We start from the raw sequence: 17,578 nt of genomic DNA on the forward strand, positions 1-17,578 counted from the left end.
GTTATAGGTTCCATTCACATAGAGTGGATGTTTTTCCTTTATCATTTAGTGTAAGCACAATTATGCAAAACAAAAAAATATATATATATCTAATAATAACAATAAATTACAACATGGCTCCTCAACTTTGCCCTTTTATTATGTCCTTAAACTTCAAAAGTGGACATTATAACCCCTAAATTGCACTTTACTAACATAATAACCACTACTATCATTAACCAAGTCAAAATTATCAATGATGACCTGAAAATGAAGAAAAAAAAAGTTAAAGCTATCAAAGCCATATTTTTCAAGAAACCACGGTTTTTCGATTTTCCAATCACCATTTTCGAAGATTTGTATTCTAAACAATCAGTTTAGTTTCTCTTTTCTCACCAAACAACACCTAAATGACCCCAAGACCAAAAAGTTCAAGAATTAAAATTGTTTAGAATATCATTTCCATCAGTTGTACAATGGAGGGCTACCTGTTATTCGAGTGGTATTCTTGATAACTGTAAAAGGAGTCATTATGTTAACAGAGTGCAAAGTCAGGTGTCAAAATGAAAGTAAGAAAAAAGTTCAGTGACCACGGTGTAATTTATCCATAATAATAATAAAAAAATGTTTCTTGATACAGTATTCTAACAATTTTTTATTTCATTGTTTGTTCATTTTAACGTGTTGGATTTCCAACATTGTTTGATAAAGGAGTTATATATATATATATATATATATATATATATATAAGGTTCTCATATATATAAGAACCATATAGCTCCATAATTAAACGATGTGAGATATGTAACAAACCCTTTATGTCCAAAACCATTTGGAGCATAAAGCAAAGGCTTAATACATAAGGAGCTCCCTAAAGTTGGCTCAAAAATCGATTAATCCCCTAGACTTGTAAAATATCTCATTGCCTCCTAAACTTGCTTAAAGTGACATGATTAATCCCCCTAAGTCCACGTGGCAGAGCAATAGAGGACTTAGACAAATTAAAATATTTATCACTTCAAAAAAGTTCAATGAGCCAATAAATCCATGTAAGAAAGTTCGAGGACGAATAGGTAATTTTAAATAAATTCAAGTGGCCAATAGGTCACAACCAAAATATGTTATTGCGATGGGGCATGTAGAATTACAGGAGAAAACAATTGATTGAGATTATGGTTGAACACTTCTTGAGCCACAAAAAAGAAAGAGCTGGAATGCATTTAAGCAAGTTCAAAGAGTCATTAAGCAATAAAAAATAAATAAAACTGAAATAGTTTCTCTATTTATTGGTTTCAAACAACAATTTTCTTAACTGTAATAACAAAAGAAAAAAAAATAGCATTTCAATTCTTTAGTTTGTCTTTAATTTCTCTAAACTTAAATAGCTCACGTGTAAACTACAATAACTATGAACTTTTCAGATAGGCCTTAATTTTAAATCATAAACCGTAAATTTTCTCAAAATAGCATTAAGTTTCATCCTTGACAACAAAACCTTGCTGCGTTTCATTTTGCAACAATAGAAACACCAAACCTAATTTTCTGGTTGGCATAGTGCATGCATATGTTTGATACGGATGAAGGCATCACCAGACCCAGAATGCACATGTGCAAGCATATCACGTACCTTGGTTGATTGAGTTGCTTGGCTTCACCAACTCTGACTACTAAGTTGGTTCCTCATCAACCATGTAGTATCATAAGACATTAAAGCTCCCAAGAGTAATATCGACCCAACCCTCAGATCTCCTACATAATCATGATTTTGCTTGCGACCTGAGGATCTTCTGACTCCTGCACACTTTGACAGGACACTTGGAGCACCAATGAACCATATAAGATCCGAGCCTTCACCCTTCAGGAACAAGCTCAGAAGCTTTTGTTTCCTGTATTGGGAAGAATTGTGTAAAGAGAGAAAAATCAGAAGAAAACTAAACAAAATATTTCACATGCACATAAAATAAACATACACCATCAAGTAGCATTTGCACCAAGGACCAGTTCCACCTTGTATCTAGGTAAGATGCTTCTTATTAATCCACCATTCATATCTTCTTGTACAACTAAACTTGAAAATCAATTGCTCTGAACCAGATGTTGGATAATTTCAAATGCAAGGATGGAGATATTGGATCATTATCATATATTAGTGAAAATGCGATTCCATGGCTTAGGCTAACAAGAAGAAACTAAATCTCAACGTACTTAAATGGAAGGACATATATATATTGAGGCAGGCAGGCAGGCAGCCTACCTATATAGTTTTACCACTTAAATGTAGATTTATGTATTACGTACTACCATGTCTGAAAATTAAGTAAAATTAACAACTCTACTTCAGATGGGAGACAGAAAACTTTCAAGCAGCAATTGTCAGAAAATAGACTTCTACAGTTACTCGAAAATAATTCAAACTTACCAAGTACCATAGATTCCTGGTCTCGCAATTCTTCATATCTGAGATCCATGTTATCTGTCATAGGACCTTGAGTTAAGATATGGCCTGCAAAAGGCCGTGAGAAATCTAGTAATTCGCCACATACATGAACAGAACAAATGAAGTTATGTCAATATGCCATAAGTGGCATGCACGTGATGCAAGTTGTAAATTGTTTGAACTCACATCCAAAAATACCAGTCTGAACCATAATTCCATAGGTCGACATGGAACTACTACCCCTGGGCTGTCACCAATATTCTGATAATGTGGCTATATACAGCAACCAGCAGAAAGTTGTAAATTCTTTGAATACCTATTCCATACTGCACCATGCATTGCTCAGCTCTAGAAGGAGAGCATGTTGAAAATGTAATATAGGTCAACCACCCTTTTCAATCATGCACACAATCAATATTGCTAGAAAGTGACTATAGATGACCTGACATTGAGCATCTAAAGAATCCAGCTCGATCCTGTGAAATTTGAAAAGAATCAATCACAGAACTAAGAAAAAAATGCAGCACAACAATATTGAGATTTGGAAAGGAAATATGTTGAATCAGCACTAACATCGTCTTTTCTAGCAAGTTAATCAGCTGGAACTTGATCTGCTAACAACTTTGTACCCAAATTTTTACTTCTAATGAATGTTTGCCCTTGAAACGAGAAAAAAAAGTGTAAATTTTCCAGTTTTAACTCAATAATATGATCTGCAAACCCTTCCAAAATTCATACTAACACATCCTTGGAGGCTTTTTACTTTTGTAGTTTTTTCTTCTCTCTAATACCATCATAAAGAAGTTCGTATGCATAATATGTTATATAACTTTTCTTCAACAAGTCTTCCACAATTATCTTAGGAGCCACAGCCACCTTTTTATCAGCCTCAAAAATTGTATCCACAACCTCAGGGACAATTCCTTCCCGCACCATAAGACGTATGATACCAACTGCTTCACGAACTCTATGCTGCACGCAGAGACAGTTGATTACTCGCCCAAATGTTGTCAGTGATGGCATAAACCCTTTCTCAATCTTTTTCAGCAGAAAATTATATCCAGAATCAACATTTCCCATTTTGCAGAAGCCATCGATCATGAGACGGTAAGAATAGCTGTCAGGGGAACAGCCTTTAGCCCCCATCTCATTAAAAAGCTTTCCTGCCATCTGCATATCTAGCCTTTCAGAAAAGGCATTGATCATGATATTGTAGGTCGCTCTTGTGTGACAAACCTTATATTGTTCTTCTATTCGTCTAAAAAGCTGGTACGCCTCATCTAAATCCCCGGTACTCGCAAAACCACTAATCAAGGTGCCAAAAATAACAATATCTGGTGTCAGCTCCTTGTTTTCTATATTTTCCAGCATGTCCAGAGCCACATTCATCTTCTTAGCTCTACATAGGGTCTCTATAAGTATATTGTATGTAATTATGTTAGGAACACACCCATTCTTCTTCATTATTTTGAAGATTTCCATTACATCTTCATGTTTTGCAGTTTTGCAGAGACCATTCAATATAGAGTTGTAAGTGATTACATCAGGAGTGGCACCATGGCTCCACATGCCATTTAGAATCTCAATTGCACTTTCCATTTTCAGCTGTTTACAATAACCATCAATCAATGTGTTAAATGTAAAAATATCTGGAACATATCCTTTAGCAATAGCAGCATTCATTAGGTTATTGGCATCAGAGACACACCCCATTTTGCACAAACCATTAATAACTAAATTGTAAGTCCAAATATCTGGACTGCTACCTTTGTTTGACATATCATTCATCATCTGCAGAGCCTCCGAAATAAGTCCTTGCTGACACAACCCTTTTATTAGGGTGTTGTATAGGAAAATGCTGGGCTTCAATCCTTTTCCCGATGCCTCATCAAAAAGAGCAAGAGCACGATCTATATTACCATCCTGGCATAGTCCATTAATTAGAGAGCAATATGTGAACTCATCAGGTATGAATCCCTTGAAAATTGCATCTTTCATTACCTTATCAGCATCTTGAATCATACCCCTTTTGCAATACCCATCAATTATAATGTTGTAAGTGAAGGCATCAGGCTCTACCCCCTTGTTCACCATCTTATGAAGATATTGCCCAGCTTCAACGACCTTAGAGTTTTTGCATAATCCGCATATTAATGTGTTATATGTCACAACATCAGGAGTTAGGCCTTCCCTAGTTATGCTATCCAACAAATTGACAGCCCTATCAAGCACACCTTTTCTGCATAGACCTTGAATGAAGATATTAAATGTAAACAAATTTGGATGTAGTCCTTTCTTCAGCACCTTGTTGAGAAGTTTTTCACTTTCTTGGACATGACCAATACTACAAAGAATATGTATAAGCTTATTAAATGTAGCAACATCAGGAAAAATACCAAAACTAAGCATCTTGTTAAACAACTCATATGCTTCAACATGATGGTTGACTTCATAAAACCCACCAATAACTGTACAATATGCAACTGCATTAAGCTCACACCCTTGAGAAGTCATGTTGTCAAGAAGCCTTAAAGCTGCATGAGGCCTTTTTGTCCTACAAAATGACTTTATCCTAACTGTAAATGTATAGGCATCCGGAAGAATTCCTTCATCTTTCATCCTCAAATACACTTTATGGGCCTGATTGAAATATCCATACTCAACCAATACATTCATGATTGCATTATAAGAGAAAACTGATGGCTCACAGTTATAGAAATCCATCCTCTCAAACACATTGACAGCTTCTTGAACCTTCCCTTTCCTTCCATAGCTTCTTATTGCTATAATATATACTCCTTCCAACAAACTATTGTCTGTATTCATCCTCATGTCCATTAGAACCTGTTCCACGGCCTCAAACTTGCCATGAAATCCAAGCTTCTCAATCATACACTTATAAGTTAGCAATGTGTGCTTGAACCCATCTTCTTTCTGCACAGAATTGAACACTGCAAGTGCCCTAAGGGGATCCTTTTGGAACTTGATTACAGCAGCTACATGTTTAGGAAGCAAAGTAGCGTTCATCTCAATAACAAAAGCTATTGATTGTTACAACTCACCCTCGTTTATTACCTCTTCCGACTTCAATTGTCCTAAAAAGCCACAAGAATACCAACAAAGAACGCTGATTTAGTGCCACTAAAGTAACTAGCCACAGACAAACAGGTAATCAAGCTAAAGCCTAATTTTCATCAAACATCAAAGGCAAAAGAATCGCAGCCTCTAACGTTTTCCTAGTAGACAAACAGGGAAACAATACCAATCAATACAACAATTCTGAAATAATATTATAGGAAAAATTAAAAAGAATTTTTTTGGAAATGAGTTACCCGTAAAGTGGAAAGAGTGATCACATTCAAAGTGCAAGCTGGATAGATGGAAGAGCTACTCCCAGGTCCTAGCTCACCTCTAACCACCCCGTTTAGTAAAAATTTGGAGAGTTATATGATATACATTAGGTTTTTTCAGACAGAGCTTTATCATAACATGTTCATGGGCTGGGCTGGGCTTGACCAGGCCAACTTTCAAAAATTTCTTCACCAGGCCCAGCCAATCCACCTATCCGGGCCTATCCTTTTGCCCAAGCCAGCACACACTTAAAAATTAAATCTCACACCTAGCCCATTATAATATTGGGATTTATACATAATAGGAAACTTTTACCATAATAACTACATAAACCTCAACCACTAATATCTCATTCTATATATATATATATATATATATATATATATATATCAAATAGCTAAATACTATCTGGAAAATGTCAATTACCTTAAAAGTAGGAATTGATGATTTTAGGAGATATTATCCCAAAATAAATAATTAAATATAAACACTAATTACATTTTTTATTATAAATTCAAAAATAAAATAAAGTAACAGTTAAATCATCACATTGCAAATGCAGTTCTAAATATATCAGATATACTGAAAAATACTTCTACCTTAAAGAACTATTTCTATTCAAGTTAAACACTTCAAAAATTCAAATTATTCAATTTCGAATATATCTTTAGTCTATGGGGAAACACTTTTTTTCCAAATCACAAAATTAATTATAAATAGCTTGTACCATAGTTATTAAAGGCACGCCAAAAACATCCAAAGATTTGATAGGTGATTCTAAGTATACACTATCTGTTATTAGCACAAAATTTCTGTTATAACCTGAAGCTGGAATACAGAGAAAAAAGAAAACAAACCTCTTATGGATGGCACCAGTCTGAAACGACTTGAGAGGAAGAACAATAAAGCAAAAAGGTGACTGGAGGAGGAGATCCAAGCACCGGAAAGGAAGGTTGGATTGGTTGATACGACAACAGCAATGGAAACACAAGCAACAACAATGGCGTCTATATGGCAAAGAGGAAGAGATGACAAGGTCGACCAAGAAAATAAGTGATAGAAATTGGGGAGTTGCAGAAAAGGAAAAATCGATCTCCAGAATTAAAAATCAAACTCGTCAAAACGGTGAAAATAATGGAAAGAAAATAATATGAAATAGAGATTAGGATGGATTCAAATGAAATAAAGTGCTGCAGAAAACAGGATTGGGAAAATAATAAAAAAGGCGGCCCGGTCGCACTACTCGTCCCCGCTGAGCGAGGGTCCGGAGAGGGGTCCCACCACAAGGGTGTACTGGGGGCAAGCCTTCCCCTGCCAATTTATTTGGCAAGAGACCGCTCCTAAGATTCGAACCTGTGACCTCTTGGTCACACGACAACAACTTTTACCGTTGGGAAAATAATATGTTCAAAAAATAATATAAAATTACATATATTATTAATTAAAAAATATTAAAAAAAACAAGGGTTAATTTTAAATATAACACCGGTTTCAAGTTTTGGCAAATAAATACCTGTGGTTTGATTTCAAGCAAATAAATACCTTTGTTGCTCGAAATCAAACCACAAGTATTTATTTGCTAAAACTTGAAACCACAGGGGTTATATTTGAAATTAACCCAAAAAACAATTGACAAAAATTGAATACAAATAAGACTCTACCACTCCACTGAACCAACATTGCATTATTGAAAAAAACTCTACCACTCCACTGAATACAATGAAATCAAGCCAAGTAACTATATTACAATGAAGTTAACAAATGCATATTCCCACAAATTATTTCTACTTCAAAATGTCATTGATCAAGCACAAATATACAATCCACTCAGCAATCAATCAATAATTTCAAAGAAGCAATTATGGGAATCAGATTAAATTCCATGTATGGAGAGAACAAGAACTTACAACAACAACAACAACAAAGCCTTAGTCCCGAAATGATTCGGGGTCGGCTAACATGAACCATCATATAAAACCGTGAAAATCAAGTCGTGTCAGCGACACAGATTCGCTCCCTCCACTCCGTCCTATCCACTACCATATTTTCCTCAATTCCCAATAAACTCATATCACTCTCGATAGATCTAAAGGTCAAATATTCAAATCAAGCAGAATCAAAAACCAAAAAAAGAAAAAAAAGGAAAAAATGTGAGTGTATAACTATAATTGATGAAGACAAATCCGGAATATTGTAAGCAAAGGCCTAACTCACCCCAAGAGGCACCTCAAAGGGTGAGGATTTAGGCCTTTGCTTACATGGTATCAGAGCCATGGTTCGATGTTGGGGCTCCCGCTGATATTATCGTAACGCACCAAATAAATTGGGCGTGAGGGGAGAGTGTTAAACATCCCACATTGCTAAATGAGGAAGCTATATGGCTCCTTAAATATGTGAGGCAATCCTCACCCTTTGAGGTACCTTTTGGGGTGAGTTAGGCCTTTGTTTACAAATATGAACATAGAGAAGAAGGGAAATGTTCGATTAAGCTTTAAAGCCTCTAATATGATAACTAAATAACTAGTAGGTTTATCATTTACAGAACAAGCTGCAGCAACTTCTAATTTTGCGAAATAATTAATTATTTTGAGAGAAGAAAAAGGAAAAACTGAGCAAAGAAATGACAAGGGTTGCAGTAGGAATAGATGCACATGCACTACTTGGGAACATTAGACCCAAATAAACCTACTTGGAAAACAATGCAGAGTTGCTGTGAACGGCGAGCATGTCAAGTACAGGGCGGCGTTGGTCATAAGCTGTGGAGTGTGGTGGTCGTGGAGAAAAATCAGGTAGAACATGGAATGGATGGTGGATATTTTCAGATCATGATGGAATGCTGGTGGAGTGGAGACCCGTCAAATTCAGTTCACTAACCAAACTGACCTGAAAACATTTGAAGGGAAGAAGGGAAGGAACCAAACCAAAATTCATCAGTTCAATTCATTCAGTTCCACACACATTAAACCAAATTTCATAAAATTCAAACAAAATATAAGCCCATATGGTTTATAATTCCTTCACAGTAACTTCAGAAACTGATTATTGATTTTGTTATTGTATTAATCCTTTCGAACTAAGCCCATAGGTTCCGCACTAAGCCCATAGGTTCCGCACTAAGCCCATTTCTTTTTGCCATCGTTATGGATGAACTAACAAGTTCACTTCAAGATGGTATACCATGGTGCATGCTGTTTGCAGATGATATTGTGTTGGTTGATGAGACGAAAGGAGTGGAGAGGAAGTTGGAACTATGGAGACAAACTCTAGAATCTAGAGGCTTTAAGTTGAGTCGAAGTAAGACAGAATATTTGGAGTGTAAGTTTAGCGGCCGTAGGAGTAGGGAGGCAGGGACAATCACCCTAGATGGGAGAGTTGTTCAGGCCTCGGATTGCTTCCGGTATTTAGGATCTATTATCCAAACGGATGGAGAAGTAGATGGAGATGTTGCTTATAGGATTAAGGCTGGTTGGTCGAAGTGGAAGAGTGCTACGGGTTTCCTTTGTGATCCCGGCATAGATTGAAGGGAAAATTCTACCAGACGGCAATTAGACCAGCATTGTTATATGGTACGGAGTGTTGGGCAGTGAAACACTGTCACATCCATAAGATGTCGGTGGCGGAGATGCGTATGTTGAGATGGATGTGTGGTCATACGAGAAAGGACCGGGTGCGTAATGAAATAATTAGGACAAAAGTAGGGGTCACATCTATTGAGAATAAAATGAGAGAAAACCGACTAAGGTGGTTTGGCCATGTGAGACGTAGAGCGCTTGATGCGCCGGTTAGGAGAACCGAAGAGTGGCAAAGGGATGTAGTGGTGAGGGGTAGGGGAAGACCTAAGCAAACTTGGAGGAGGGTGATCGAGAGTGATATGAGTTTATTGGGAATTGAGGAAAATATGGTAGTGGATAGGACGGAGTGGAGGGAGCGAATCTGTGTCGCTGACACGACTTGATTTTCACGGTTTTATACGATGGTTCATGTTAGCCGACCCCGAATCATTTCGGGACTAAGGCTTTGTTGTTGTTGTTGTTGTATTAATCCTTTCGAAACAATAGATTTGATCAAAATAGAGTTCAATTGAAATGAGAGTTACCAAACAAGGATAAGTTATCCATTGTTTCTTTCAGCAAGATTACAACGTATTCTTTCAGTTAATACATAATGAATTCTGCAGGACTATTAGTGCAACAAAGAGTAGATCTCATATTGATTGTTTGATTATCCAATTAGAGCTGAAGTCCCAAAATAAGGAGCTCTAAACTTCACCACCAAAAACTACACTCTAAATGTTCCGAATCTCATTTAACCTTATGCACATAAAAATTCAAAGCAATACTTAATCAAAAGAAACAGCAGCACAATTTCAAAATCAAAAAGCAACAAAAGAGTTAGAGCTTTTGCGTACCTTAAATGAAAGACTGTGTGAGTGAGTGTAGGGCCGAGCATAAGAATGAAGAGAGAAAAGGGAGATAGGGGAGTGGCATTTGTCGTTGTTGAAGGCTTGAATCCACGAAGCTTAAAGAGGAGGGCGGAGGACAACCGCGCACCAAGTTCTACTGAGGGTAGGTGTGAAACCTCGCGGACCAGAGCAGGGAGGAGATGAGTAATCACTTGTGTTTCACTTCTTCTCTTCTTGAATCTGAATTTCAAATGATTTGGCCTAAATTTCTCAAGTGGAATGAAGACGGCAGCGTTTTTTCATTGTAAACATACCTTATGATTACGTGCTATTAGACCTGTTCATGGGCTGGACATGACTGGGCTTGGGCCTAATCAGGCTCATAATTACTTTGTTCAAGTCCAACTTAGCCCGTACTATATTTACATCGGGTTCAGGCCGGGCTGGGTCAAGCTAAAAGAACTAATTCCCAAGCCCAATTAATTTTTGTATTTTTTTAAATTAAAATTAAACTAAAAAAATTATACTATAAATATAAATAATAAAATACAATAAACTAAACTTTAGAGGATTATTCCAATAAAAATCAATTAACGCAATCCTAAATAAAACAATAACAAAAATATGTACATGTCACCAATTCTTAAAAAAAAATATATGGTTTAGAAATTTTTATGTTGAAGAAATTTAAAATTTTTATTTTTGGAATATAAAGTTTATTAAACTATAATATTTATTAAATTAAAGTTATTATTAAAATTTCGGGCCGGGATGGACCGAGCCTAGGTTTTGAGACAAATCACAAGCCCAACCTACTCTGTATTCGGGCCTAAGCGGGCTTGGACCGGGCCAGCCTATTACAAAACATATACGTCCAAGTCCAGTTTTTAAAAAGCGGGCTTGGACAGGCTGGGCGGGCCAGTAGGCTTTTGAACAGATCTATATGCTATTGTCTACCATTAGACTCAGATTCAGATGAACTCTAAACTGACCCGGAGGCTTAGATCTCTAAAAAAGCCTAAATTTATCGGCGGCAGGTGATTTACCAAATTCATTAATCCGTCACCAAAAACATTAATCTTAAAATTATATATAAAAGGACTTAACCTAACTACTCTAAGATTAACCTAACTACTCTAAGATTACTAACATATTCACTAAAATGACAAATCATTACTACAAAACTAAATTACGGAGGAAGAAGATGTGTCAAGTTGAGAAGAGAGAAAATGTTTTCAACAAAAATTCCGCTATGTTACTTTAAAAAAATATCCTTTATATCAAGTCATCATTTTAATGGTATTAGAAGAGATTATTTTTTTTAAATTCTAACTGGTAATTTTTTACTCCTGTTGAGAGTCCTCCTTTCGTTCCTCTTCTGCTACTTGTGAGTTTCTAGGGTTTCGCCCGCTTTCCCCTGATTCCTCCGTTCTCAATCCCGGCGTTCGTCTTTTCAGACAACTTGACTTATCTCGGTCTTTGAATGGAGGACCAGCAAGCAATTAACAATCATCGACGATGGTTTCGAATTCGGTGAAGAATCGGACGGCTCGACAGAGGTGAATTATGATCTCTGTTTAGTTGGATCCTTGGTTACAGATCGCAATTTCAACTTTGAAGTCTTCAAGCACCGGATGGCGAGCCTTTGGAGGCCGGGGAAAGGACTTTCCATCTCAGAACTTGGGGGTAAGCTCATCCTCTTCAGGTTCTATCACCAGTATGATCTCCGTTGGGTTGTAGATAACAGTCCGTGGACCTTTAAAAATAATCTCTTGATTCTATATGCCATGAAGGAAGGCGAATCACCCGCAATGGCTCCTATGACTCATGCGAATTTTTGGGTTCAGGTTCATGGCCTAATCCCTTCTCAGTTTAATGAAGTTGTGGCGCAAGCTCTAGGCAATTTCGTGGGTTCGTATGTGGCTTTTGATCCTAAAAATAAATGGTTACATGATCAGAGTTACCTTCGTATGCGAGTTAGTATTGACATCCGGAAACCTTTGCAGCGAGAGAAGAAGGTTAGAAGAGCGGGAGGGGAGTGGTTGACGGTTAAGTTCCGCTTTGAGAAACTACCCACGTTCTGCTTCGTATGTGGACTCATAGGTCACCTTGACAGGCACTGCGACATATACTTCCAGAGCAAAGAGGAAGAATTAACAAGGCCCTAGGACGTTTCAGTTAGAGCCCCAGCGAGAAGGGCGAATCTATTAGGTGGGGAGCGTTGGTTGAAGGAGGAAGAAAGCTCGGGGATAGGTAGGAATCCCAATTCAGATAATCTCTCTATCCTCCAGAAGGGGGGAACTCAAGCCGAGGGGGGTCACGGGCAGAATTTACAGCATCTGACCCGCAATTTTGGAACTAGTATATTTGAAGGAGAGCCCAGCAAAGTTGTGCAGCAGACTGAAACTCTAGCTGAATTTGGGTTGGAAGTGACGGATAAGCGGAAAATGAGAAGGGGAGGGAATGGTCCGGAGAGCCGAATGAAGGAAATTCAGATACAGGAAATGGAAGTGGACACGACCTCAGCAGAGAGCCCAGGAAAGGAATTGAATGAGAAACCGGACAAGGAGCAAATCAACCCTAATGTTCACTCAGAACCTCAGCAGAATCAATCCCAACAGGCAGGCGCTAGCGTCTGCCCGTTTAAATGAAAATCCTCAGCTGGAACTGTCAAGGTCTAGGCAGCGCCAAGGCAGTTCCTATCCTCTCTGAGCTGCTTAGAGCTCAGCGGCCCGACATGGTGTTCCTCTTCGAAACTCTGGTCAGTCAGTCCCGTATTGAGTTTATCCATAATAAGATTGGCTTTGAAGGTAGTTTCGCTGTTGATTGTGTGGGACGCAGTGGTGGTATTTATGCTTTCTGGAGGAAAGCGAGTGATTGTTCTTTGCTGTCCTTTTCTATAAACCATATTGATCTCAAAATTCACGATCTTGTGAAAGGGGACTGGCGCCTGACAGGGTTTTATGGGTGCCCGGAGAGAGCTAGACGAAAGGTTTCTTGGAGTATTTTGAGAAACCTTGCTGCCGCCTCTCCGCTTCCTTGGGCTATTACTGGTGATTTCAATGACCTATTGTATCACAGCGATAAGAAAGGGCAGGTGGACCACCCCGAGTGGTGTTTCAGGGGCTTCAGAGACACCTTATCAGCTTGTGGTTTGCAGGATATCCCTCTAGAAGGTTTCCCGTATACGTGGATATGACACAGGGGAAAGCTAACGAGGTTCAAGAGAAGTTGGATCGATGTCTGTGTTCGGACCCATGGGCAATGCTTTTCCCTAACTTCAGTAGCTTTAATTCTATTGCGCCTTCATCTGATCATTCACCGATTTTTCTTCTTACCGAGTCGGACACACCGAGGGGCCATAAACAGTTTCGGTTTGAGCAAAAATGGATGAGAGAGGCTGATATCAGAAAAGTTGTGGGATCGGCTTGGGTTGCGTCTGGTGGTGAGTCTGTTACTAGTAAATTACACTATTTGGCTGTGGAATTGGGTCAGTGGGGCAGAATTAAGAGAAGGGAAGAGAGGAGAGCTATTGTTACAATCCAAGCTCATCTTGAGAGGCTAAGGGGATGTACCGGAAGTAGGGAGGCTGATCTGTATGAAGCTACAAGATCAGATTTGGTGAGAGGGCTGCTGAAAGAGGAAGATCACTGGAGGCAGCGGTCAAAAGTCCTATGGTTGCAGGAAGGGGACAGCAATACACGGTTCTATCATTCCTTTGCTAATGGAAGACGTAAGCAAAATTGTATCGTCAGGTTAAAGGATGAAGCAGGGGACTGGAAGTATGACAGTGCAGACATTGGTGAATTAGCTCAAAACTATTTTTGTAAGCTGTTTTCGGACAGCAGCAGTGACTGGGGCCCTGTAGTGGATTACACTTCAACCCGCGTTACTGGAGATGTCAATAGACAGTTGTTAAGACCGTTTAACAAAGAAGAGTTCAGGAAGGCCTTATTTGAGATGCATCCCGAGAAAGCTCCTGGGCCGGACGGTTTTAATCCTGGATTTTATCAACAATTCTGGGATTTAATCGGGGATGATATCTTCATAGCTGGGATTTCATGGCTTGACTAAGGTATGTTACCTCTTGGGCTAAACAACACCACTATTTCTCTAATCCCAAAATGCGAGAATCCTATTGACATGGCTCATTTAAGACCAATTGCACTTTGCAATGTTATTTACAAGATCATGGCTAAGGTTTTGGCTAATAGGATGAAACCTATCTTACCATCTTTAATCTCTGATGTTCAATCTGCATTTGTCAAAGGTCGGTCTATTCATGATAACGTGTTAATCGCGTTTGAAACAATTCATAGTATTACTAGTAACTGTGCTAAGAAGAAGGGTAATGTGGCTCTGAAAGTTGATATGAGCAAGGCTTATGACAGGGTAGACTGGAATTATCTTCAGGCTATAATGCGGAAAATGGGGTTTGATGACAAGTGGGTCAGTCTAATTATGATGTGCGTGAACTCTGTCGAATACATGGTCAAAATTAACGATAGGTTGGTTGGCCCTATCACTCCTAAGAGGGGACTGAGACAAGGAGACCCGTTGTCCCCCTATCTCTTCCTGATCTGTGTGGAAGGGTTGACGGCCCTGTTAAATAGCGCTGAAAGTAGAGGCAAGCTCCATGGGTGTAGAGTCACTAGAGGGGCACCGTCTGTGTCCCACTTATTATTTGCTGGTGACGCCCTACTTTTCTGTTAAGCTTCTATCTCGGAAGCTCGGATTCTAAAAGACTTGCTCCATACTTATGAAAAAGCTTCTGGTCAAGCTGTGAACTTTGAAAAGTCTGGTATTTTGTTTAGTAGAAATGTCGCCCACGAACTGGCTGAGGGAATCTCAGCGATCCTTGGGGTGAATAAGCCTTTGAATACTGGTAAATACTTGGGGCTGCCTTCACTGGTTGGTAGGACAAAAAAAGCAATTTTTGCACATTTCAAAGACAGACTTTGGACACGTCTACAACGTTGGATGGGGAAAGGCATTTCAAAGGCTGGGAAATCCACTCTGATTAGAGCAGCAGGTCAGGCTATACCTATGTATTTCATGAGCGTGTTTCTTCTTCCTGTTTCTACAGCTGACGAATTGCAGAAAATGCTGAACTCTTTCTGGTGGGGAAATAAGAAGTCGGGCGAGAGAGGTCTGAACTGGATGTCTTGGGAGAGATTATACGCACCTAAGTTGTTTGGAGGTCTCGGTTTCAGAAATTTCACGGCATTTAATCTTGCAATGTTGGGAAAACAGGGTTGGCGGTTATTCTCTAATCCATCTTCGCTGATCAGTAAAATTTACAAAGCCAAATATTATCCTAAAGGGGATTTTCTGGGAGCCGCGTTAGGGCATTCACCCAGCTTCATATGGCGAAGTTTGTGGAGTTCACAATTAGTGATTAGAGAAGGTGTTAGGTGGAAAGTGGGAGATGGTACCCAAATTAATGTCTGGAATGACAGGTGGTTGCGAGAAGGGTCGAATGGCTTTATCCAAACTCCGAGGATTGAGGGTCTAGAGAATCTGAAAGTTTGTGACCTATTTATTCCAAATTCACGAGATTGGGATATTGAGTTGTTGGAGGAATTATTTGAAAACAGTGATATACAGGCGATGAACAGTCTTCCCCCACGCTTTGCTAGTGCTAAGGACTGTATCTTATGGCAAGCTCACCCTTCGGGGAGATATACGGTTAAAAGCGCATACCGAGTGGCGGTTGGGATGGAAGGCGGGGAAAGACATCATGTGGAGGGGGCGTGGAAAGTGTTATGGACGGCTGATGTACCGTTTAAAGTCAGATACTTCAGCTGGCAGGTTGCTCGGGGCTGTTTGCCGTCTCTTGTGAACCTTCAAAGACGAGGGATGCAGGTTCAGACGGAATGTGTGGTCTGTAACGGACAATGGGAAGATGATTGGCACCTCTTTATTGAGTATCGAGAGGCGAGGAGGGTTTGGCAGCTTGCGGGCTGGTTGGAGAAAATTATGGAGGTAGCGGATTCTTCATCTAACCTAGCTGATTGGTTTTGCAGGTACCTGTTATCTCAATCTAGTTCAGTGGAGGAAGGCTTTCTGGTTCGCCTCTGGAGCCTTTGGCGGGCTAGGAACGCCCGGCTATGGGAATACGAGACATCCACGGCGGAGCAGGTTACTACTGCTGCTGTCAATTGCCTGGGGGACTGGAAAAGAGCCCAGCTGATGAAGGAAAATAGGCAAACGTATAGCAGCGGAAATATAAAAATTTTAACCTATTTCCATCAACCCAAGATCCGTTAATCGTTATTTTATATAAAGAGGGATAAAAGAAATACCTTTCAGAAGTTCTATCTACCGTTGCAAACGAAGTTCCCACAACTCTTACTTCGAGTTCCCGAGCACAAAACAAAAACAATGGAAGATCAAGTTAGAATCAACCGTTTATAACAACCAAAGTAGATTATCTCTAATTAATCAACACAAGATCAAGGATAAAGAGAAAGAGATGAAAATCAATTGAACGGAAGGAATCGGTAGATAATCTCATCCTCGAACAAGGGGGTCGAAATTCTCTCTCTTGGATTGCTTGGGGGGGGGGGGGGATTTCGAAATCATTATGTAGGGGGTATTTATAATCTCTTATATCTAATCCCTAGTTAGATAGAATTAGGTTATTGAATAAGAATTTAATTCGGAATAGAATTCTTAATTATTATCTATTAATATATCTAAATATAAAGATAATAATAATAACCTTATTGGATAATAATAGGAGTAATATAATCTAATTAAAACTCCTAATTTAATTATCCTTTTATTAATTTAATTCATAATCCTAATCTAATTAGGATTGATAAAATCAAATTAATTATTTATGTATTAATACATAAATTTCGCCCCCTACAGTTACTGGGCCCTATTGGGCTTAGTCGGGCTTCCATCAATTAATTAACATTTGTTTCTCTTTTGGGTTCCAAGTCTTATGTGTGACCCATTAGGTTCTTATTGCTTCTAGCCGTATGCAACTATTAAATTAATTTTCAAAGAATTATATTTAATCTTTGCATAACGGAATGATGTACGAAGAATGTGATTAGCAAGTCCGTAATCATTCCCCCAGAGCTATAAGAAGACAGGTTGATTCTGTCGTTGACCTTTCTGTATTAGTTACAGTATAATTCGATCCTTTATCAACTACGTCCTTGAACTGAATCTTATGACTATGGATAATGTCAAGTCACATATAGCGAGACGTTCGTTTTACTTGTACAGGCCGAGTCAACTCCAATTAGATAGGTTAAGAGAAATCTGCATTTCAATCTTAAGCTATCACCTTGCAAGGATTTAGAGTCAAGTCTTCCACAAGCGATCCATGGACATATCTCCCATTTATCGGGAGTGATAAATGCTCAATCCAATGTATAACTATCCCGCAATTA

General features: G+C 38.8%; 1 protein-coding gene across 5 annotated transcripts; it reads right to left on the reverse strand.

The window, feature by feature from the left end:
• Positions 1–322: 322 nt before the first annotated feature.
• LOC136232392 (putative pentatricopeptide repeat-containing protein At1g74580) lies at positions 323–10,432 on the reverse strand. 5 transcript variants are annotated; one of them, XM_066021549.1, is made up of 7 exons: positions 10,176–10,432; positions 8,457–8,650; positions 2,990–5,511; positions 2,603–2,892; positions 2,399–2,482; positions 1,607–1,865; positions 323–494 (listed from the first exon to the last, which is right to left on the reverse strand). In XM_066021549.1, exon 3 carries the CDS (start codon positions 5,441–5,443, stop codon positions 3,176–3,178), a length of 2,268 nt encoding a protein of 755 aa, XP_065877621.1. In that variant the 5' UTR covers positions 5,444–5,511; positions 8,457–8,650; positions 10,176–10,432; the 3' UTR covers positions 323–494; positions 1,607–1,865; positions 2,399–2,482; positions 2,603–2,892; positions 2,990–3,175. The 5 variants fall into 5 exon arrangements, with proteins under 5 accessions (XP_065877621.1, XP_065877627.1, XP_065877599.1 ...); XM_066021555.1 differs by lacking the exon at positions 323–494 and having other exon boundaries at positions 1,182–1,865; positions 2,399–2,464; XM_066021527.1 differs by lacking the exon at positions 323–494 and having other exon boundaries at positions 1,182–1,865.
• Between the last annotated feature and the right edge of the window lie 7,146 nt (positions 10,433–17,578).

Source organism: Euphorbia lathyris, chromosome 1, assembly GCF_963576675.1.
Source record: "Euphorbia lathyris chromosome 1, ddEupLath1.1, whole genome shotgun sequence".
Lineage (NCBI taxonomy): Eukaryota > Viridiplantae > Streptophyta > Magnoliopsida > Malpighiales > Euphorbiaceae > Euphorbia > Euphorbia lathyris.